We start from the raw sequence: 25,184 nt of genomic DNA, 5'->3' as shown, positions 1-25,184 counted from the left end.
GTGTCAGTTTTCTGTCTTGGCACCGTGTACACAGAAAGCTGCCAATCAATGATGGAGGTGGGGTTACACAGAGCTCAGTATTCAGAGAACTGCTAGATCTGCAGCAGATAAGACAGCTTTTAATCAAAACTGCTACAAACAGCCCAGTAAGTAACACATGTCTGGCTGGAATCAGTGCCTCTGCTGGGATAGCAAAAAACTGGTGAGATTTTGTATGCTTTTGTAGCAATTTAGGATAGAGTTTAATGGAAACTAAGAAAGATATAAAGACAAAATGCAAAAAATGTTTTCCATATTTTTAATGAAAATATGGTTTTACATATGATACAGGTATTTGATAAAAAGTTCATTATTTACAACTGATTTCTGGGATGTTATTAGAATTCTTTTATGAGTTGACGAGTTGATAAATATGTCTAACTACAGCAAATTAATATTTACATTAATTACCTATTAGTGTTTAGTAAGTGAACTTAAAGAGGATCTGCCACTTGGAATAAATATGTAATTGTTTTTTACTTGTTGTAAAACTGCTGTTCTCTTGAATATAATGTTTGTTCCATTGTTCCTTCACCGATCCTCCTGGGATATAGCTCCTGCCTCCCTGTATGTACACACGTGGTCAAAATTGTTGGTACTCCTTGTTTAATGACAGAAAAACCTACAATGGTCACAGAAATAACTTGAATCTGACAAAAGTTTTAGTAAATAAAAAGACCTATGAAAATGAAGAAATGATAGTCAGACATTCCTTTCAACCATGCTTACACAGAATAAAAAATAAAATAAAACTCATGAAATAGGCCTGGACAGAAATGATGGTGCCCTTAACTTAATATTTTGTTGCACAACCTTTTGAGGCAATCACTGCAATCAAACGATTCCTGTAACTGTTAATGAGACTTCTGCACCTCTCAACAGGTATTTTGGCCCACTCCTCAAGAGCAAACTGCTCCAGTTGTCTCATGTTTGAAGGTCGCCTTTTCCAGACAGTATGTTTCAGCTCTTTCCAAAGATGCTCAATAGGATTTAGGTCAGGGCTCATAGAAGGCCACTTCAGAATAGTCCAATGTTTCCTCTTAGCCATTCTTGGGTGTTTTTAGCTGTGTGTTTTGGGTCATTATCCTGTTGCAAGACCCATGACCTGCGACTGAGACCAGTCTTTATTCCAAATTCCAGTCTGGCTTTTTTATGATTATTTTTCAACAATAGTGTCCTCTTTGGTCGTCTCCCATGAAGTCCACCTTGGCTCATACAATGATGGATGGTGCGATCTGACACTGATGTTCCTTGAGCTTGAAGTTCACCTTTAATCTGTTTAGAAGTTTTTCTGGGCTATTTTGTTACCATTCGTATTATCCATCTCTTTGATTTGTCATCAATTTTCCTCCTGTGGCCACGTCCAGGGAGGTTGGCTACAGTTCTATGGATCTTAAATTTCTGAATAATATGTGCAACTGTAGTCACAGGAACATCAAGCTGCTTGGAGATGGTCTTATAACTTTTACCTTTAACATGTTTGTCTATAATTTTCTTTCTTATGTCCTGAGACAACTCTTTCCTTCGCGTCCTCTGGTCCATGTTGAATGTGATACACACCATGTCACCAAACAGCACAGTGAGCACCTGTAGCCCTATATACAGACCCACTCACTGATTCCAAGGTTGTAGACACCTGTGATGCTATCTACAGTAGTGGACACACTTTGATTTAACATGTCCCTTTTGTCACATTATTTTCAGGGGTACCATCATTTCTCACCAGACCTATTTCATGAGTTTTATTTTTATTTTTTAATTCTGTGTCAGCATGGTTGAAAAAGCAATGTCTGACTTTCATATGTTCATTTTCATAGATCTTTTATTTATTATTACTTTTGTAAGATTCTAGTTATTTCTGTGACCATGTGGGTTTTTCTGTCATTAAACGAGGGGTACCAACAATTTTGAACCACGTGTGTCTATCATGTTTTCCTTGTGGCCATTGTCTTTAGCTATTTTCCAGTGATGTCTTCTTGCTGATAGTGCCCAGTTGGCTAAGACGCTAGACTTACAGTATATAAAGGAAAGGGAGACATTTCTCAGAAATGGAGGTTCAAGAATAAGAAATAAAGCAACATTTCCAATGGGTAAAAAAAGTCACAAATTTATGACAAGTGAAAGATCTTCAAACATATAACACATAGGTTTACACCAAAAAGAAGGAACTTGGATCTCTATAAAAAGATATATATTATACCGGTAAATAAGTAAAATTGTGATAGTTAGCATGTTGGCTGTTCAGCATTTTCAGCCAACATGCTAACTATCACAATTTGACTTATTTACCGGTATAATATAGTATACCAGATACTATTTTTCTTCATCCGATATAACAATGTGCAATAGTGCCTACTGAGACACGTCTGTTTTTCTTATTCCCAGTACCATATATTCCAACCTATACGGTACTGGTGGCTTTTAGCTGTTTCATACACATGAATGCCTTTTTGTTGTGATTGTACTGTTCTAGTAAATATGTATAATACAAGTTATGTATTTTTTCACTGAAAAAATCCCCTAATTCTTTATTGTGGTCTCTAAGTCATGTACTGATAAGTACACGGTTTGATAATATAGCAGGATATCTTTTTATAGAGATCCACGTTCCTCCTTTTTGGTGTAATGTTATTGGCCTAAGGGGTAAAATTTCCGTTTTGGCCACGGAAATTATGTTGTAGGTTATATATAACACATAGGTGTTGAGTTATTATTTTTCACAGTTTGATTGGAATACATTTCATCTCGTCGTCCATTTTCCGCATGCCGTGCTTTGGAATATGAACGTTATGTAAAGGATGGGGCACCTACCTGGGACCCCTCATATGTTTCTAGCAGAGCATCACTAACCTGTATTATATGGCAATCATTTGTCAAAAAACAGATTGGACAAATGATTTTGAATTACACAGGCAAAGAACCTCTTAACAGAAATGTATATGGTATACTAAAGAACTGCCTGTTAGAAGTTATACATTTATTACTTGGGCAAAGCTTAATACTACATGACTTTATCTTCTGAGACATTGATTACATTTGTCAAAACTGCAGGTTCAGCAGTTATTACAACAGAATGATCTGTGGTAGACGTAGATTGTTCAGCATGGTTGCCATTACCTTGTTTTTCCTTAGGAATGTACTTAACTACTGCACTAATAAATCTGCCTCTGAAATCCTTACTAAAAACATTGTAAAGAATCGGATTAGCCATACAGTGAAACAGTGAAATACAGTCAATGACATCATAGAGGAAATAAAGAACGGCGGTTGCATGGCAGTTCAGATAGATGTAGCTTCCATGGAGAACTAGAGTAATCTGAGTAGAATGGTATGGAAGCCAGCTGAGTAAGAACGTCAATATATAGGCATAGATAAGCCGACAGTGTCTATTGCTTTCCGGTCTTCTAGATTTCCTAATGTGACAGGCGGTCATCACGTTGAAGATAAGGATAATGAAGAAAGGTAACAGGAATCCAAGAATAATTGTCATTAGGGTAACAGCCAGTGCCCACTCATCATAAGTCTCAAATGGGGCCATAAACATACACTCGGGGTCTATGATATCCACCAATTGCATATGGATGACTTCTGGTATAGGTAATATGGCGGATATTACCCAGATGCCAATGCAAAGAGCTTTACGGATTTTTTGCTGGTTTTGCTGCCAGAAAACCGAGGAAGAAGTTAAAGTCAAGTAACGGTCCACACTCAGAGCGGTAAGGAAGTAAATGCTACTGAACATGTTTGCAAAATAGAAGTAATGGGTAAATTTGCAGAGGAATTTGCCCCACAGCCACGTGTAATCCAGCATTGCCTCTAACATCCAAAAAGGTAAGGAGAAGACCACTCCAAGGTCAGCCACTGCCATGTTGAGGATGTAGAGATTAATAGAGCTTTTTCTTCTTCTTGATTGCCAGTTGACCCATACCACTAGCAGATTTCCAGCCAATCCGAGAACAAACGTAACGAGGTAGAGAATGAAGAGGAAGATCTTCTTTACACCTTCATCCAAGTCAACCGCACACAGAGAAAATGAGGAATTAAGAAAATGTAGAAGCTCTGTAAAGTTGTGAATATTTTCTTCAGCCATTGGAAGCAAAGACAATAGCCTAAAAGAAAACAAAATTGTTTAGCAATTTGTCCTGAAAGTTAAATTAATTTAAAATGATCCCTAATCATTTCCTTCTAAAGCTCAGTGAACTTTAAAATGATCCCTAATCATTTCCTTCTAAAGCTCAGTGAACTTTACTTATTTCCTGTTGATTGTATAGTAGAAACATCTGCACAATCTAACTTCCGTAGACACACATACTTGGGGCATAGTTTTTTTTCATGAAACTAATCAAGAGAGTTGAGCAAAAAGATTTGAAGGTACTCCATGTCAATGCAAACTCCTGTGACTGGCACTTTAATTCCAGCATCATGGGCATCTGGTGATTACCAGGTCTCGGCATCCAAGTACTAGGTAAGGACGTTTGCACTGACCTGGTCTGGTTCCAACTGAGTACTAAGCTCCTGCAAATCTTTTTACTTATTTCTTCCAATTAACATATCTTCATGGATTTGAAATGAGGAGAATATACAAATTCCATTCTGTTGTTACCCTTTGTTGGTTGAGACCTCAGGAATCCAGTGCTGCAAGGCAACTGTGCTTATCATTGAGCCATTATGCTGCCCTATTAGTAATGTAGTTAGGCTTATCTATAAGAAAACTGATATACAGTACATTTCTATTAAAAATAGCGCACCATAGTGACTTAATATACACTATGGTACTCTATTAGATATTGTTTTTATATTTATTTAAGGACCTATGGTGGTGGGGCGTAGATCAACCCCCTGAGGAAGCAACATCTTTTATATGCGAAACATGTATTGAGGACCACACCTCGCACAACGTATTATGGGCTAGAGCCTGTAGGTAGCCATAACCTATATATGTAGGCACTAGTTGGGGATTGGATTATCTTTTTGTCATATTTTATCATTATAGTGGATCACCCATAGTCTATTCCGTGGTCTGCAGTACATTTCATTGAAATTTAAGCCTCAAAAAATTGTTCTAAATTTTATCAATGTTCAATTGCTCACCCATAGACTGTTCCGTGGTCTGGAATCCATTTCATTGTTCTAAAAGCCTCAAAAAACTTGTTGAAAAGTGTATTGGTATTATATTATTCATCTTTAGGGTATTACATCTTCTTGGGAACATTTTGTTGCTATATAAGACTCAGAAAACTTGTTCCAAATGTATTGGTATCATATAGCTCATCAATAGGGTATTACATTTTCTTGGCTGCATTTAGTTACTACTATGCCTGCAAAAACTTGTTCCAAATTTATCGGTATTATATTGCTCACCCATAGGGTATTACATCTTCTTTGCTACATTTCATTGGTATTAAAGTCTCAAAAAACTTGGTAAAAAATCTATTGGTATTATATTTCTCACCTATAAGGGTATTACATCTTCTTGATTGTTGTTGCTATATAAGCCTCAGAAAACTTGTTAAAAAATTTATCGGTATTAAATTGCTCATCTTGCTTTATAAAGTTAGGCTGTGTACACATGTTATGAGACAATCGGAAGATTTGTCTTCTAGCTGCTCAAAGGGTTAGGCTACGTTCACATTTGCGGTCAGCGCCGCAGCGTCGGGCGCCGCAGCGGCGCCGCATGCGTCATGCGCCCCTATATTTAACATGGGGGCGCATGGACATGCGTTGTGCTGCGTTTAGCGCCGCATGGCCGCAAGCGTTGGACGCAAGAAACGCATCAAGTTGCATTTTTTTTGCGTCCAACTTGCGGCCAAAAACGACGCATGCGGCGCAAAACGCAGCGTTTTAGCGTGCGTTTTGCCGCGTTTTTGTTTGCGTTGTGCGCTGCGGCGCCGACGCTGCGGCGCACAACGCAAATGTGAACGTAGCCTTACATGGAGCTATTGATTAAATCTAATGAGAAATCTCTGAAAGAGGTGGAGGCAGAAATCTGTTCTGTACAGAGGGAGCTCCAAGGGAAATTAACCACTGAGGCAGCAATCAAACTCAATAAGGAGATGGAATATGAGTTCACAAAATGGGAGAAAGAAATAGTGGCCTCCAAAAATAAAAAGTATCAAAGAGATTTGTCAGATTTCTCCAATGATCGGGTGTATAGGTGGAGAAAGAAGCGAGGTACTACCCAGGGCATGACAAAAATGCATCGGAATTTATTCTCATCTGCATCATCCATGGATGAGGATGGAGTGGTTAATGGTCAAATGGCTCTATCGTTTAATGAAAGATTGGGAGGTGTTAAATTCGGGCCTAAGAAGGGAAAGACCCATAATAAGAGGAAACTTACTCCCCTACAATCATTGGAGAAGAAAATAAAAACTGAATAATTTGGAGGTAATTAATTTGTCCCAACATATTCTTACACAAGCTGAACTTAATGTTAAGAGCTTGGGGCTTACGTTCGCTCCCGCTAATAATTTTGTTTTTTTCTCAGCAATGAAGGATTTGCAGCTGTTCCTGAGGAAAGTGGTGCTATGTAAATTACATTCTAAGCTAATAAAAATAATTTTATTTCTATAGCGCCAACATATTCCACAGCACTTTACATTTTAGAGGGGACTTGTACATACAATAGACATTACAGCATAACAATAACACATAGATCAAAACAGATGCCAAGAGGAATGAGGGCCCTGCTCGCAAGCTAACAATCTATGAGGAAAAGGGGAGACATAAAAGGTGGATGGTAACAATTGCTTTTGTTGTTCGGACAAAAAGTAAGAATCGGGTGTTCATGTAATGCTGCTTGAAATGGTTATCAACTTAAGTATGCAACAGTACGTACACAGAAGGCTATTAAATGCATAAAGCATGTGAGAACATGATGTGAGGAACCTGGTTATGGTAAAAATTTTGAATGGACAACACAGGGATAGTTAGGTTAATGTGTTGAGACGGTAGGCCAGACTGAACAATTGCATTTTTAGGGCATGCTTAAAGCTGTGGGATTTGGGGAGTAAACATATGCACCTAGGTAGTGCATTCCAAAGAATTGGCGCAGCACGTGAAAAGTCTTTTGAGACGGGAGTGGGAGGTTCTAATTATTGAGGATGCTAACCTTAGGTCATTAGCAGATCGAATGGCACAGGTAGGGTGGTAGACTGAGACGAGGGATGAGATGCAGGGTGGTGCAGAGCCATGGAGTGCTTTGTGGGTGAGGGAAATAAGTTTGTACTGGATTCTGGAGTGGATGGGTAACCAGTGTAATGACTGACACAAGATAGAGGCATCAGTATAACGATTGGTGAGAAATATGATCCTTGCTGCAGCTTTCAAGACAGATTGGAGAGAGGAGAGTTTGGTAAAGGCCCCGTCTCACATAGCGAGATCGCTAGCGAGATCGCTGCTGAGTCACTAGTTTTGTGACGCAACAGCGACCTCAGTAGCGATCTCGCTATGTGTGACACGTACCAGCGATCAGGCCCCTGCTGTGAGATCGCTGGTCGTGTCGGAATGGCCTGGACCTTTTTTTGGTCGTTGAGGTCCCGCTGACATCGCTGAATCGGTGTGTGTGACACCGATCCAGCGATGTCTTCACTGGTAACCAGGGTAAACATCGGGTTACTAAGCGCAGGGCCGCGCTTAGTAACCCGATGTTTACCCTGGTTACCAAAAAAAACAAACAGTACATACTCACCATCTGATGTCCGTCAGGTCCCTTGCCGTCTGCTTCCTGCTCTGACTGAGATCCGGCCGTACAGTGAGAGCACAGCACAGCAGTGACGTCACCGCTGCGCTCTGCTCTCACTGTACGGCGGCTCAGTCAGAGCAGGAAGCAGTCTGCAAGGGACCTGACGGACATCAGATGGTGAGTATGTACGGTTTGTTTTTTTTGGTAACCAGGGTAAACATCGGGTTACTAAGCGCGGCCCTGCGCTTAGTAACCCGATGTTTACCCTGGTTACCCGGGTGCTGCAGGGGGACTTCGGCATCGTTGAAGACAGTTTCAACGATGCCGAAGTCGTTCCCCTGATCGTTGGTCGCTGGAGAGAGCTGTCTGTGTGACAGCTCCCCAGCGACCACACAACGACTTACCAACGATCACGGCCAGGTCGTATCGCTGGTTGTGATCGTTGGTAAATCGCTATGTGAGACGGGGCCTTTAGAGGGAGACCTATTAGTAGTTACAATAGTCCAGACGGGAATGAATAAGAGAAACAGTGAGAGTTTTTCCATAGTCGAAAGTAAGAAAGGGTAGAATTCTAGAAATGTTTTTGAGGTGTAGATAACAATAGCAAGCCAGTGATCAGATGTGGGGAGTGAATGAAAGCTCGGAATCAAGTATGACCCCAAGACAGCGGGCATGTTGCTTGGGAGTAATGGTGGAACCACACACGGAAATGGAAATTCGGGCATAGATACATTAGTAGAGGGAGGAAACACAAGGAGTTCAGTTTTTGACAGGTTCAGTTTCAGATAGAGGGAGGATATGATGTTAGACAGCTGTAAGACAATTACTGGTGTTTTCTAAAATGGCAGGCGTGATATCAGGAGAAGAGTATATTTGGGTGTCATCAGCATAGAGATTGTACTGGAATCCAAATTTACTGATTGTTTGACCAATAGGGGCAGTATACAAAGAGAAGAAGAGGGGGCCTAGAATCGATCCTTGAGCAACCCCAACAGTAAGGGGAAGATTAGAGGAGGAGCCAGCAAAAGATTCAGTGAAGCAGCGGTCAGAGAGATAGGAGGAGAACCAGGAGAGAATGGTGTCCTTGAGGCCAATGGAGCGGAGCATAGTGAGTAGGAGCTGATGATCCACAGTGTCGAATGCTGCAGAAAGATCCAAGAGAATTAGCAGGGAGCAGTGACCATTAAATTTATCTGATAGTAGATCATTAGAGACTAGTGTTGAGCATTCCGATACCGCAAGTATCGGGTATCGGCCGATACTTGCGGGTATCGGAATTCCGATACCGAGATCCGATACTTTTGTGGTATCGGGAATCGGTATCGGGATTAATATCAATGTGTAAAATAAAGAATTAAAATAAAAAATAGGGATATACTCACCTCTCCGGCGGCTCCTGGACTTTACCGCCGTAACCGGGAGCCGTTGTACCTAAGTATGCGCGCTTGAAGGGCCTTAGATGAGGTCACTGCGCTCTGATTGGTCCGTAGCGGTCGCGTGACCGCTACGCGGCCAATCACAAAGCAGTGACGTCACCTAAGGTCTTTCAAGCGCTTGAAATACCTTAGAAGACGTCACTGCTTTGTGATTGGTCGCGTAGCGGTCACGCGACCGCTACGCGACCAATCAGAAGCTGCGGACGTCTTCTAAGGTATTTCAAGCGCTTGAAAGACCTTAGGTGACGTCACTGCTTTGTGATTGGTCGCGTAGCGGTCACGCGACCGCTACGGACCAATCAGAGCGCAGTGACCTCATCTAAGGCCCTTCAAGCGCGCATTCTTAGGTACAACGGCTCCCGGTTACGGCGGTAAAGTCCAGGCTGCGTCGGAGGGTGAGTATATCCCTATTTTTTATTTTAATTCTTTCTTTTACACATTGATATGGATCCCAGGGCCTGAAGGAGAGTTTCCTCTCCTTCAGACCCTGGGAACCATACAGGATTCCGTCCGATACTTGGTGTCCCATTGACTTGTATTGGTATCGGGTATCGGTATCGGATTAGATCCGATACTTTGCCGGTATCGGCCGATACTCTCCGATACCGATACTTTCAAGTATCGGACGGTATCGCTCAACACTATTAGAGACTTTAGTAAGGGCAGTTTTGGTAGAGTGTAAAGAGCAGAAACCAGATTGTAGAGGGTCGAAAAGAGAGTTATCTGAGAGATAGCAGATAAGATGGGAGTGGACCAGGCATTCCAGGAGTTTAGAGATAAAGGGAAGATTAGAGACAGGTCTATAGTTTTCAGCACCATTTTGATCAAGGGATGGATTTTAAATAATGAATGTATACAGTAAGAGGAGGAGATGTGACAGAATGGGGTCACTGGTGCAAGTGGTCAGGTGAGAAAATGCAAGGAGCCTGATTACTTCTTCTGTGACTGGTTCAAAGTCAGAGAGTGAGCTAGATGCAGTGGGGGAGGGAGGACATTGCATGGTATGAGGGGATTGGGAGATAATTTTCTCTCAAATATGATCCATTTTTTCTTTGGAATAATTGGGCAGATCATCAGCACGGAGCTCCGAGGTTGGGGCCTGCACTCTTGGGTTGAGTAGGGAATGAAAAGTGTCAGAGATGTTTCAGGTTATTGGATAGTGAGGTGATGAGAGTGTTGAAATAGGTTTTGTTTGGAGAGGTGAAGGGCAGTGTTGTATTTTTCAAGCACAAACTTACAATGAATGAAATCTTTGGGTAGATTGGACTTTCCCCTCCGACGTTCGGTGCACCTGGAGCACCGCTGCAGGAAACATGTTTGCAGCATGTGCCATGGTTGTTGCAGTCAGTGCCGTGTTGTTCTATCTATAGGAGGTGCAGTTTCATCCAGGGCACGTTGCTGTGTTTCATTGTAATGCTTCAGTGCAGAATCAGGACATGAGAGGGAGGAGATAGGGGCCAGAGGTAACTGCAAATTCTTCATAAGTTTCTCGGTGTTAATGGCCTGTATATTTCTATATGTGTGGAATGTATGGGTGACCTGAGTGGGATGGCAGTTCTTGATGGAGAATGAACGAAGGTTGTGGTCAGAGAGCGGGAGACGGGAGTTTGTGAAATCATCCACTGAGCAAAGCTGGGAGAAGACCAAGTTGAGGGAGTTTCCGTCTTCATGTGTTGGAGAGTTAGTAAGCTGCGCAAGTCCAAAAAAGGAGGTTAGAGATAAAGCAGATGGGGAGAGGAGAAAAGCAATGGGGATATTGAAATCACCCATGATGAGGGTGGGGATGTCACAGGAGAGAAAGTGTGGAAGCCAGGTGACAAAGTGATCCAAGAACTGATGGGAGGGGCCCAGAGGACGATACACCAACGCCACTCGCATGGAGAAGGGGATGTAGAGTCTGACAGCATGGACCTCAAAACAAGGGAAGATAAGAGAGGATACGTGAGGGATAACCTGGAAGGTACATCTGGGTGATAGGAGCAGACCAACACCTCCTCCTGGTCTGTTGTCCGGTCTTGGGGTATGAGAGAAGTGTAGTCCACTATATGAGAGAGCAGCAGCAGCGGTGGTGTCTGACTGCTGGATCCAGGTTTCAGTAAGAGCCAGGAGATTAAGAGAATTAGAAAGGAAGAAGTCATGGATGAAGGAGAGTTTATTACACACTGAGCGAAAATTCCAAAGTGCACAATTGAAAGAGACAGAAGGCATGCAGGGAATATAAGGCTAGAGGGGTTTCTGAGTTTAGCAGTTGGGGGGGTTTGACTTGTTATAACATGGGGGGCGGGGCGGGGTTGGGAGAGAGATCTCCTGCGACTAGGAGATGGAGGCTAGAAAGAGTGAGCAGATGGTTAAGTGTTTTGTGAGAGCGTCTCTTCTGACAATGAGTGACACTGGTCTGGATACCACTCAGGAGCAAGAAGCCCTGTAAACTTTAGAGGAATTAGAGTTTGGAATGCCTCCTACCACCACAGGTACCTTTCCTATGTCCGTTGTTCCAAGATCAACCACTTTGCCCCCCTTTTTCATTTCCCCACAGATTGATATTTTATTTATATGAATTAGTACTAGACGATTTTAGAGCACTTCCTAGTGACAGAAATGGAGATAATCTTACAAGGGCACAACGGTGTGCACTGAAAGAACTAAGAGCATTACGAGATGTGGTTATTAAACCAGCAGATAAGGGGGGAATGTTGTCATCTGGCCAGCGGTCATGTACAAAAAGGGAGGCATTTCAACAATTACAGGATCGGGAGGCATATATTTTGTTGCCGAGCAATCTGGTTGAGAAATTCTCAGGAGAGTTGTTTATGATTCTAGATGAAGCATTTACACACGGCATCATTCCAAAAAAGATTTTTGACAGCCTTGCGGTAGAGAATCCAGTGACTCCTACCTTTTACTTGTTGCCAAAGGTCCACAAGGACCCTGTGACACCCCCTGGGCATCCTATTGTCTCTGGCATTGGCAGGCTATGTGATCCCATTTGCAAATTTATCGATCACTATTTACAACCATTAGTGGAGACGCTGCCCTCCCATGTCAGAGACACTATGGACGCCCTTAGGAAGATTGATGGTCTAATCTTCGATTCTGACATGTTTTTGGCCGTGATAGACGCGAGTCTTTATGCACTAGTATCAGGCACTTAGACGGTTTGAAATCGGTTGAATTTTTTCTAAGCACGAGCGACCTTGATCTTGCTCTACGCTTGCTGATCCTGGAACTATTACATTTTGTGTTACCGCAAAACTTTTTTACTTTCAAAGATCGTTTTTTCTTCAGTAATGCGGCACTGCATTGGGAGAGGAAGATTTTCGGGCGTGGCTCGCTCACCGTGTCCTTGGCGCAGTGCTGGTATAGGTATATTGATGATGTTTTCATCATTTGGTAGTGCTCTGAGCCTGGGTTTCTGGACTTCATCCGTGAGCTTAATCAGAACTATCATAACATAAAACTGACTTACAAAATTGCAGCTAAGAAAATTGATTTTTTAGACAAAAAAATCTTAGCAGATACGGAGGGGAGATTACAGACTGATGTATTCAGAAAAGAGACATCAGTAAAGACATTGTTACACGCTACTTATGCCCACACTCTGCCTATTATACAGGATGTCCCTATGGGACAGTTTCTGAGTATGAGGAGAATATGCTCACTGGATGGTGCCTTTGATAGCCAGGCTCGGGACCTCAGTTCCAGGTTCCATGAGCGTGGCTACAGCAATAGATGCATCAGGAGGGAGGTATCAACGTGCACGCAGAGTTTCTTGTAACCAGTTACTCCGCGGATCTATGCGTGTCACTAATAAGGATCTTCCATTAAGATAAATTGCAATTTACAACAATCAGTGGCATAATGTGCGTCAGATCCTGCAGAGACACTGGTACGCTCTAAAAACAGAACTGTCTTTGAGTTAGATTCTACCTGACCATCCACTTTTGACTGCAAGAAGGGGTAGAATTTTAAGGAACCTTCTAGTTAAAAGCCACTTTTGGGACCACAGGACAAAAATGTGAGTGCTACCCATGCGGCTCTTGCCATGCATGCAGTAACATCATGCGTGCAACATCCTTTTGAGCAGCGGACGGGAGCAGGGACTATCGGATTCTGTCTTGCATCTCATGCAGCACAAGATATGTGGTGTTTTATGCCACATGCCCCTGCAATCATATTTATGTGGGTCTTACATCTCAAGAACTCCCTGTTAAGACACAGGAACATGTAAGGGACATTGTTGCGGCCAAGGAATCGACTGATTTTTTGGATCTTAAAACCACTCCAAGGCATTTCAGGCTGTGCCATGATTGCAACCCCACAGCACTACAAGTGTGCGGTATGGATAGAGTCCACTGTGGTATTAGAGGAGGGGACCTCAAGCACGTTCTGGCACAGCTTGAGTGCCATTGGATTGTCCCTCTTGGCACAATGTGTCATGTCAGACGCTGTTCACACTAGGGCGTCTGACAGACAGCGGTAATTCCACATACGTCCAATACAACGCTCAGTGGTGTCGGCTAGACTTTATCCAGCTTGTTCGGGGTTAATCTAGCTGGTAATTTGGTTGGAGGCTGGGTCACGCCCACGGCCCTTAAATGGTCTCGCTGGACTTTGGACGTCGCCAATTATAGCTTGTGCTTTGTGCCTAGTGATTCCGGTCTGGAGTGGTGGTCTTGTTGTAGGAATATCGTATCTGGTGGTGTATTATCCTTTGTCATATTCCTCCTTCCTATTTTTGTATTTGTTTTGCCCTGTGCACATTATAGTGTTTTCCTGTGTGTCTGCGGCGTGGTACGTTTTTCAGTTTTCCCTGTCTGTGCTTTCTGTGGGGATTGGTGTGTGGTCTCTTCACTGTGTGGCGGGTGGTGGTTTCAGCTTAGGGCTGAAACAGGAGACAGGGTCAGGCCTGGTGGCCCAGACATGCACACATGCGTTTTCATTACCTTCTGATTCAGCTGCATTTAACTCAGTGGAGAGTTTTTTTTCTGCTCATGGACTCATATATGATGATCCTGACAGATTGGCTCTAGCAGAATCTAAAATACGCGCTCTCCGCCAGGGGGAGCGAATGGCGGAGGATTACTGTTCTGAATTTCACCGTTGGGCGGTGGACACACAATGGAATGACCCGGCGCTGCGGAGTCATTTTGTATATGGGGTTTTGAGAAGGGTTAAACAAGCCCTTCTGATGTATGAGACTCCTGCTTCTCTAGAGTCTGCCATGAGTCTTGTTGTCCGCATTGATCGCCGTTTGCATCAGGGGGCGCTAGAGACGCCGCCTATGGGGGAGGTCGTAGGTGCATGTGAGGTTGCTGCAGGTGAGCCCACGGAACCTATGCAAATCCAGGGGTTAGGGGTACCTTGGAGTTTTGGTGGCCCAAAATCCAACAGGACGTGGTCTCGTACGTATCAGCATGTACCAGGTGCGCTAGGGCTAAGACGTCCCGCTCTCGTCCTGCAGGCACACTACATCCTCTCGGGGTACCCAGTAGGCCATGGACAGAGATTTCCATGGATTTTATTACAGATTTGCTCTCCTCTGCTGGGAACACGGTCATTCTGGTGGTTGTTGATCGGTTCTCAAAGATGTCGCATTTTGTGTCTTTGCCTTCATTGCCTAATGCTAAGACTCTGGCTCAGGTATTTGTGCAGGAGGTGGTCAGACTGCACGGGGTCCCATCTGACATTGTGTCTGATAGGGGTACTCAGTTTGTGGCAAAATTTTGGAAAGCTTTTTGCTCACGGCTGGGGATCAATTTGTCGCATTCTTCTGCATTTCATCCTCAGTCAAATGGTCAGACCGAGTGTATGAACCAAAATTTGGAGCAGTACTTACGCTGTTTTGTTTCTGACAATCAAGAGGAGTGGTCGACGTGGCTTCCTTTGGCTGAGTTTGCTATAAATAATCACCATCAGGAATCGTCTGGGGAGTCCCCGTTCTTTTGTGTTTACGGGCTCCATCCTCAGTTTTGTACTCTGCGTTAGGGGGGTTCTACTGGCGTCCCGGAGGAGGACTAGTTAGGAGTAGGGTTGAGCGAAACGGGTCGATCATTTTCAAAAGTCGCCGACTTTTGGCTAAGTCGGCGTCTCATGAAACCCGATCCGACCCCTGTGCTTGTCGGCCATGCGGTACGCGACTTTCGCGCCAAAGTCGCGTTTCAATGACGCGAAAAGCGCCATTTCTCAGCCAATGAAGGTGAACGCAGAGTGTGGGCAGCGTGATGACATAGATCCTGGTCCCCACCATCTTAGAGAAGGGCATTGCAGTGATTGGCTTGCTGTCTGCGGCGTCACAGGGGCTATAAAGGGGCGTTCCCGCCGACCGCCATCTTACTGCTGCTGATCTGAGCTTAGGGACAGGTTGCTGCCGCTTCATCAGAAGCAGGGAGAGCGTTAGGCAGGGTCCACTAACCACCAAACCGCTTGTGCTGCAGCGATTTCCACTGTCCAACACCACCTTCGGTGTGCAGGGACTGTGGAAGCTATTTTTTTTTTTTTTTCCCCTCAGCGCTGTAGCTCATTGGGCTGCCCTAGAAGGCTCCGTGATAGCTGTATTGCTGTGTGTACGCCACTGTGGAAACCAACTGCTTTTTTCAAAGCACATATCCTCTTGTTCCTTCCTTTCTGCACAGCTATCTTTTCTGTTTTTCCACACTTTTTATTTAATTTGTGCATCAGTCCACTCCTATTGCTGCCTGCCATACCTGGCTTACATTACTGCAGGGAGATAGTAATTGTAGGACAGTTTTTTTTTTTTTTTTGTTTTTTTTTTTTGTGGGAGATTAAGATTGGCATTTCTGCTACAGTGCCATCCCTGTGTGTGCCATCTCTCACTGAGTGGGCCATAGAAAGCCTATTTATTTTTTCCGTGATTTGTGTTCTAAAATCTACCTCAACACAAAAACAGTACATCAATCAGTGGGAGAAAAATATTGGCCTCAGTCAGGGCTTGTGTGCCACTGCTGTGTGTGCTATCTCTCATTCAGTGGGCTATAGCAAGCCTATTTTTTTTTTTTTTTTTTAATATTATTTGGTTTCTAATTCTCCCTGAAAAAAAAAAAAAAAACCTAAAAAAACAGTGGGAGAATAATATTGCCCTTTCAGCTTGTGTGCCAGTCTTGACTCCTGGGTGTGCCACCTCTCTCCCTCTCATTCAGTGGGCCATAGAAAGCCTATTTATTTTTTTTTTAAAATATTATTGGGTTTCTAAAGTCTCCCTGAAAAAACAAAAAATACATAAAAAAACAGTGGGAGAGTAATATTGCCCTTTCAGCTTGTGTGCCAGTCTTGACTCCTGGGTGTGCCACCTCTCTCCCTTTCATTCAGTGGGCCATAGAAAGCCTATTTATTTTTTCCGTGATTTGTGTTCTAAAATCTACCTCAACACAAAAACACTACATCAATCAGTGGGAGAAAAATATTGGCCTCAGTCAGGGCTTGTGTGCCACTGCTGTGTGTGCTATCTCTCATTCAGTGGGCTATAGCAAGCCTATTTTTTTTTTTTTTTTTTTTTTTTAATATTATTTGGTTTCTAAAGTCTCCCTGAAAATAAAAAAAAAAAATACATAAAAAAACAGTGGGAGAGTAATATTGCCCTTTCAGCTTGTGTGCCAGTCTTGACTCCTGGGTGTGCCACCTCTCTCCCTTTCATTCAGTGGGCCATAGAAAGCCTATTTATTTTTTGGTTTTTTTAATATTATTTGGTTTCTAAAGTCTCCCTGAAAATAAAAAAAAAAAATACATAAAAAAACAGTGGGAGAGTAATATTGCCATTTCAGCTTGTGTGCCAGTCTTGACTCCTGGGTGTGCCACCTCTCTCCCTCTCATTCAGTGGGCCATAGAAAGCCTTGTTTTTTTGTTTTTTTTTTAATATTATTTGGTTTCTAAAGTCTCCCTGAAAATAAAAAAAAAAAACATAAAAAAACAGTGGGAGAGTAATATTGCCATTTCAGCTTGTGTGCCAGTCTTGACTCCTGGGTGTGCCACCTCTCTCCCTCTCATTCAGTGGGCCATAGAAAGCCTTGTTTTTTTGTTTTTTTTTTAATATTATTTGGTTTCTAAAGTCTCCCTGAAAATAAAAAAAAAAAACATAAAAAAACAGTGGGAGAGTAATATTGCCATTTCAGCTTGTGTGCCAGTCTTGACTCCTGGGTGTGCCACCTCTCTCTCTAATTGTGGGCCATAGAAAGCCTATTTATTTTTTGGTTTTTTTAATATTATTTGGTTTCTAAAGTCTCCCTGAAAATAAAAAAAAAAAATACATAAAAAAACAGTGGGAGAGTAATATTGCCCTTTCAGCTTGTGTGCCAGTCTTGACTCCTGGGTGTGCCACCTCTCTCCCTTTCATTCAGTGGGCCATAGAAAGCCTATTTATTTTTTGGTTTTTTTAATATTATTTGGTTTCTAAAGTCTCCCTGAAAATAAAAAAAAAAAATACATAAAAAAACAGTGGGAGAGTAATATTGCCATTTCAGCTTGTGTGCCAGTCTTGACTCCTGGGTGTGCCACCTCTCTCCCTCTCATTCAGTGGGCCATAGAAAGCCTTGTTTTTTTGTTTTTTTTTTAATATTATTTGGTTTCTAAAGTCTCCCTGAAAATAAAAAAAAAAAACATAAAAAAACAGTGGGAGAGTAATATTGCCATTTCAGCTTGTGTGCCAGTCTTGACTCCTGGGTGTGCCACCTCTCTCCCTCTCATTCAGTGGGCCATAGAAAGCCTTGTTTTTTTGTTTTTTTTTTAATATTATTTGGTTTCTAAAGTCTCCCTGAAAATAAAAAAAAAAAACATAAAAAAACAGTGGGAGAGTAATATTGCCATTTCAGCTTGTGTGCCAGTCTTGACTCCTGGGTGTGCCACCTCTCTCTCTAATTGTGGGCCATAGAAAGCCTATTTATTTTTTGGTTTTTTTAATATTATTTGGTTTCTAAAGTCTCCCTGAAAATAAAAAAAAAAAATACATAAAAAAACAGTGGGAGAGTAATATTGCCATTTCAGCTTGTGTGCCAGTCTTGACTCCTGGGTGTGCCACCTCTCTCCCTCTCATTCAGTGGGCCATAGAAAGCCTTGTTTTTTTGGTTTTTTTAATATTATTTGGTTTCTAAAGTCTCCCTGAAAATAAAAAAAAAATACATAAAAAAACAGTGGGAGAGTAATATTGCCATTTCAGCTTGTGTGCCAGTCTTGACTCCTGGGTGTGCCACCTCTCTCTCTAATTGTGGGCCATAGAAAGCCTTTTTATTTTTTTCCTTCATTTGTGTTTTAAAATCAACCTCAACACAAAAACACTACATCAATCAGTGGGAGAAAAATATTGGCCTCAGTCAGGGCTTGTGTGCCACTCCTGTGCGTGCCATCTCTCATTCAGTGGGCCATAGAAAGCCTTGTTTTTTTGTTTTTTTTTTAAATATTATTTGGTTTCTAAAGTCTCACAGAGAAAAAAAAAAAAATAAATTAGGTGGGAGATTAATATTGACATTAGTGCTTGAGTGACAGTCCTGCGTGTGTGTCATCTCTGTGATTTGGTGTCACAGAAAACAGAGTGTGTAACATTGTGCCTGATTTTCCTTGTGGTCTCACCAACCTGTTAAGGGATATTGAAATCATACTGAAGTTATAGCTCACCGTGTAAGTTGTTTGACAGCAACAAATAAAGTTAGTTTGGTTACGATTTTTAAACAATGAGGAAGTCTGGTGCAAGAGGTCGTCGTGGGCGTTCATTGTCAGCTGGTAATGATGGTAGTGGTAGTGGAGCATCAGGTGGTCGTGGGGATAAAAATATTCCACCTAAGTCTGGAGCTGTGGAGCCAGTTTCGTCGTCAGGCTACACAAGGCCTCGAACGCTCTCTTTTCTGGGAGTAGGAAAACCGCTTTTAAAGGCTGAGCAGCAACAGCAAGTTTTGGCTTACATTGCAGACTCAGCCTCTAGCTCTTTTGCCTCCTCTTCCGAAACTGGTAAATGTAAAAGCAGCGCGTCGCTTGTGGATGTTCACGGTCAGGGACAAGTCGCTTCCTTGTCCTCCTCAGCAAAAACTACAACAAGAGAGAAGGATGCAGCAGGCGACACAACGGGTCACTCCATGGAGCTCTTTACACATACCGTCCCTGGCTTAGAAAGTGAAACATTTAACAGGCCATGCCCATTACAAGTAGATTCTGACATGGAGTGCACTGATGCACAGCCACAGCCAGAGTACTATGCTGCTCCTTTGACTCAGACCACCACATTGCCCTCTCAGGGTACAGATCCACAATCAGACCCTGATGAGACTATGTTGCCCCGCCACGAACGCTATACCACCGACCGACACAGTGACACAGACGAAGTTGCACACGAGCTCGAAGAGGAGGTAATAGATGACCCAGTTATTGACCCCGATTGGCAGCCATTGGGGGAACAGGGTGCAGGCGGCAGTAGTTCAGAAGCGGAGGTGGAGGAGGGGCCGCAGCAGGCATCAACATCGCAACAGGTTCCATCTGCCGGGCCCGTATCTGGCCCAAAACGCGTGTCAAAGCCAAAACCTGTTGGAGGACAGCGTGGCCATCCGGTTAAAGCTCAGTCTGCAATCCCTGAAAAGGGATCCGAGTCTAGGAAGAGTGCAGTCTGGCATTTTTTTAAACAACATCCAACTGATCAGCGCAAAGTCATCTGTCAAAAATGTTCAACTAGCTTAAGCAGAGGTCAGAATCTGAAAAGTCTAAATACTAGTTGCATGCATAGACACTTAACCACCATGCATTTTCAAGCCTGGACTAACTACCAAACGTCCCTTAAGGTTGTAGCACCCTCGGCCAATGAAGCTAGTCAGCAACGCAACATCCCTTCCGTCACTGTAAGGCCACCATTTTCCGCACCACCGGCAGTATCTGTGCAGGTTTCTTTGCCAGCCAAAAGCAGTCAGGGTCAGGGAATCACCAGTTTAGTAGGAGGAAATATTGCATCTAGGGCACCGGCGGAAACAATACCGTCTCCAACCGTCTCTCAGTCTGCCATGTACACCGGCACACCCGAAAGTTCCACGATCTCCTGCTCTCCAGTCCAGCTCACCCTACATGAGACTCTGGTTAGAAAAAGGAAGTACTTATCCTCGCATCCGCGTACACAGGGTTTTAACGCCCACATAGCTAGACTAATCTCGTTAGAGATGATGCCCTACCGTTTAGTTGAAAGCGAAGCTTTTAAAGCCCTGATGGAGTACGCTGAACCACGATACGAGCTACCTAGTCGACACTTTTTTTCCAGAAAAGCCATCCCAGCCCTGCACCAGCATGTTAAACAGCGCATCGTCCATGCACTTAGGCAATCTGTGAGTACAAAGGTGCACCTGACTACAGATGCATGGACCAGTAGGCATGGCCAGGGACGTTATGTGTCCATCACGGCACACTGGGTGAATGTGGTGGATGCAGGGTCCACAGGCGACATCAATTTAGGGACAGTTGTGCCTAGCCCACGGTCTAGGAAACAGTTGGCTGTAGGCGTTCGCACCCCCTCCTCCTCCTCCTCGTCCTCCTGCAGAAGCTACAGCTCTTCCACAGAACGCAGTCGGCCAACCACTCCATCGGCAGATGACACTGTTGCACACCAGTTGTCCCATTATGGGCCAGCTACTGCCAAGCGTCAGCAGGCTGTATTGGCTATGAAGTGTTTGGGCGACAACAGACACACCGCGGAAGTTCTGTCCGAGTTCTTGCAACAAGAAACGCAGTCGTGGCTGGGCACAGTAGATCTTGAGGCAGGCAAGGTAGTGAGTGATAACGGAAGGAATTTCATGGCTGCCATCTCCCTTTCCCAACTGAAACACATTCCTTGCCTGGCTCACACCTTAAACCTGGTGGTGCAGTGCTTATTGAAAACTTATCCTGGGTTCTCCGACCTGCTCCTCAAAGTGCGTGCACTTTGCTCACATATCCGACGTTCGCCTGTACACGCCAGCCGTATGCAGACCTATCAGCGGTCTTTGAACCTTCCCCAGCATCGCCTAATCATAGACGTTGCAACAAGGTGGAACTCAACACTGCACATGCTTCAGAGACTGTGCGAACAGAGGCGTGCTGTTATTTATTTGTGGGAGGATACACGGGCAGGCAGTAGGATGGCAGACATGGAGTTGTCAGGTGTGCAGTGGTCGAAGATACAAGACATGTGTCAAGTCCTTCAGTGTTTTGAGGAATGCACACGGCTGGTTAGTGCAGACAACGCCGTAATAAGCATGAGCATCCCCCTAATGCGTCTGCTGATGCAAAGTTTGACGCACATAAAGGAGCAGGCGTCTGCACCAGAGGAAGAGGGAAGCCTTGATGACAGTCAGCCATTGTCTGGTCAGGGCAGTGTACAGGACGAGGTAGCGGGCGAAGAGGAGGTGGAGGACGAGGAGGATGATGGGGATGAGTATATTTTTAATGCGGAAACTTTCACGGGGGCACAGGAAATTGGTTGCGTGTCACGGCCGGGTTCTGGTTTTTTGAGGGACACAAGTGACGTAGATTTGCCTGCAACTGCCCCTCAACCAATCACAACCGGAGATTTGACAACTGGAACTTTGGCCCACATGGCGGATTATGCCTTACGTATCCTAAAAAGGGACACACGCATTACGAAAATGATGAACGATGACGATTACTGGTTGGCCTGCCTCCTTGATCCACGCTATAAAGGCAAATTGCAAAATATTATGCCACATGAGAACTTGGAACTAATATTAGCAACCAAACAATCAACTCTTGTTGACCGTTTGCTTCAGGCATTCCCAGCACACAGCGCACGTGATCGTTCTCACACAAGCTCCAGGGGGCAGCAGACTAGGAGTGTTAGGGGTGCACACATCAGAAGTGGCGTTGGACAGAGGGGTTTTCTGACCAGGTTGTGGAGTGATTTTGCTATGACCGCAGACAGGACAGGTACTGCTGCATCAATTGAAAGTGACAGGAGACAACATTTGTCCAGTATGGTTACTAACTATTTTTCATCCCTTATCGATGTTCTCCCTCAACCGTCATTCCCATTTGATTACTGGGCCTCCAAATTAGACACCTGGCCAGAATTGGCAGAATATGCATTGCAGGAGCTTGCTTGCCCGGCAGCAAGTGTCCTATCAGAAAGAGTATTCAGTGCTGCAGGTTCAATATTAACCGAAAAAAGGACTCGTCTGGCTACCCAAAATGTTGACGATCTAACATTCATTAAAATGAACCACAACTGGATTTCGAAATCTTTTGCCCCACCTTGCCCGGCCGACACCTAGCTTTCCTATGAAAAGCTCTTGCCTGTGAATTACTTTTCTAATGTCTAATTTGCTGCAGCTGATTGTACAGCATACGACATGTTTACACCTCCCTAAATGGCAAAACTCCCCACACGGGGCCGTGGTATCGCGACTTGGCGCAAGCACCCGTGAGACTGCTGTTTGTCTGAAGAGGTGGGTGTGCTCGCTTTTGGTTGACGGCATTGCTACTGGGTCCCTCATAGTACAATGTAGTGTCTCTGGCGGTGGTGGTGCGCACCCAACGTCAGACACACCGTTGTAACATGAGGGGCCCTGGGGCGGTCCCGCCGGCCTCAAGAGAGTTCCCCCCTACCCCAGCTCAAAATGTGCTCTACCACGTGCAAAATTATGTCGCACAGCTCCACCAATCTTTAGTCTATTCGCTGACATCATTCAATGTCTGGCACTGACAATACAAATTTGTAGACATCTATGATGCAACTTAAAGTAGTCTGTGTCTGTGTCCTATATTGGCACCATTAAATAGTTACTGCCAAATTACAATGTCAGAAACTCAGTAGATGAGCCCACCCCTGTACCTAAGTATGCCACCTTTTTTTTTTGTTTTGGTTGTTTTGCGAGACATTAACATCTATTTATATTTTGGGAGTACTGGGACAGACACTCCTTGCACTACTCCTCCACTCACCACCAAGCTGCCTGTGTATCCATGTAACCGCTGTAAAACTGCCATGAGCCTATTGTTTGTTATTTTAGGCCTTTGATAGCCTGTCTGCGGTCCCTACTTTAAATACTCCTCCACTGACCACCAAGCTGCCTGCCCGTGTATCCATGTAACCGCTGTGAAACTGCCATGAGCCTATTGTTTGTTATGTTAGGCCTTTGATAGCCTGTCTGCGGTCCCTACTTTAAATACTCCTCCACTGACCAGACCACTGCTGCCCGTGTACCCCTGGAACCAATTATAAAGTGCCTACAGCCAGCCCATTTTCTTATGTTAGGCCTTTGAAGCCTGTCTGCGGTCCCTACTTTAAATACTCCTCCACTGACCAGACCACTGCTGCCCGTGTACCCCTGGAACCAATTATAAAGTGCCTACAGCCAGCCCATTTTCTTATGTTAGGCCTTTGAAGCCTTTCTGCGGTCCCTACTTTAAATACTCCTCCACTCACCACCACCAAGCTGCCTGCCCGTGTATCCATGTAACCGCTGTGAAACTGCCATGAGCCTATTGTTTGTTATTTTAGGCCTTTGATAGCCTGTCTGCGGTCCCTACTTTAAATACTCCTCCACTCACCACCAAGCTGCCTGCCCGTGTATCCATGTAACCGCTGTGAAACTGCCATCATGAGCCTATTGTTTGTTATGTTAGGCCTTTGATAGCCTGTCTGCGGTCCCTACTTTAAATACTCCTCCACTGACCAGACCACTGCTGCCCGTGTACCCCTGGAACCAATTATAAAGTGCCTACAGCCAGCCCATTTTCTTATGTTAGGCCTTTGATAGCCTGTCTGCGGTCCCTACTTTAAATACTCCTCCACTCACCACCAAGCTGCCTGCCCGTGTATCCATGTAACCGCTGTGAAACTGCCATCATGAGCCTATTGTTTGTTATGTTAGGCCTTTGATAGCCTGTCTGCGGTCCCTACTTTAAATACTCCTCCACTGACCAGACCACTGCTGCCCGTGTACCCCTGGAACCAATTATAAAGTGCCTACAGCCAGCCCATTTTCTTATGTTAGGCCTTTGAAGCCTGTCTGCGGTCCCTACTTTAAATACTCCTCCACTCACCACCACCAAGCTGCCTGCCCGTGTATCCATGTAACCGCTGTGAAACTGCCATGAGCCTATTGTTTGTTATTTTAGGCCTTTGATAGCCTGTCTGCGGTCCCTACTTTAAATACTCCTCCACTCACCACCAAGCTGCCTGTGTATCCATGTAACCGCTGTAAAACTGCCATGAGCCTATTGTTTGTTATTTTAGGCCTTTGATAGCCTGTCTGCGGTCCCTACTTTAAATACTCCTCCACTGACCAGACCACTGCTGCCCGTGTACCCCTGGAACCAATTATAAAGTGCCTACAGCCAGCCCATTTTCTTATGTTAGGCCTTTGAAGCCTGTCTGCGGTCCCTACTTTAAATACTCCTCCACTCACCACCACCAAGCTGCCTGCCCGTGTATCCATGTAACCGCTGTGAAACTGCCATGAGCCTATTGTTTGTTATTTTAGGCCTTTGATAGCCTGTCTGCGGTCCCTACTTTAAATACTCCTCCACTCACCACCAAGCTGCCTGCCCGTGTATCCATGTAACCGCTGTGAAACTGCCATCATGAGCCTATTGTTTGTTATGTTAGGCCTTTGATAGCCTGTCTGCGGTCCCTACTTTAAATACTCCTCCACTGACCAGACCACTGCTGCCCGTGTACCCCTGGAACCAATTATAAAGTGCCTACAGCCAGCCCATTTTCTTATGTTAGGCCTTTGATAGCCTGTCTGCGGTCCCTACTTTAAATACTCCTCCACTCACCACCAAGCTGCCTGCCCGTGTATCCATGTAACCGCTGTGAAACTGCCATCATGAGCCTATTGTTTGTTATGTTAGGCCTTTGATAGCCTGTCTGCGGTCCCTACTTTAAATACTCCTCCACTGACCAGACCACTGCTGCCCGTGTACCCCTGGAACCAATTATAAAGTGCCTACAGCCAGCCCATTTTCTTATGTTAGGCCTTTGAAGCCTGTCTGCGGTCCCTACTTTAAATACTCCTCCACTCACCACCACCAAGCTGCCTGCCCGTGTA

The 25,184-nt window shown here is 44.2% G+C and overlaps 1 protein-coding gene across 1 annotated transcript; it reads right to left on the bottom strand.

Annotated features, from left to right (window-relative positions):
- Positions 1 to 301: 301 nt before the first annotated feature.
- On the bottom strand, positions 302 to 4,129 carry ACKR5 (atypical chemokine receptor 5). Its single transcript, XM_077297695.1, has one exon. The coding sequence runs from the start codon at positions 4,127 to 4,129 to the stop codon at positions 3,041 to 3,043; it is 1,089 nt and encodes a 362-aa protein (XP_077153810.1). The 3' UTR covers positions 302 to 3,040.
- Positions 4,130 to 25,184: the final 21,055 nt, after the last annotated feature.

The sequence above is a fragment of the Ranitomeya variabilis genome, chromosome 3 (assembly GCF_051348905.1).
Source record: "Ranitomeya variabilis isolate aRanVar5 chromosome 3, aRanVar5.hap1, whole genome shotgun sequence".
Lineage (NCBI taxonomy): Eukaryota > Metazoa > Chordata > Amphibia > Anura > Dendrobatidae > Ranitomeya > Ranitomeya variabilis.
This window is presented reverse-complemented; position numbering and strand designations above follow the sequence as displayed.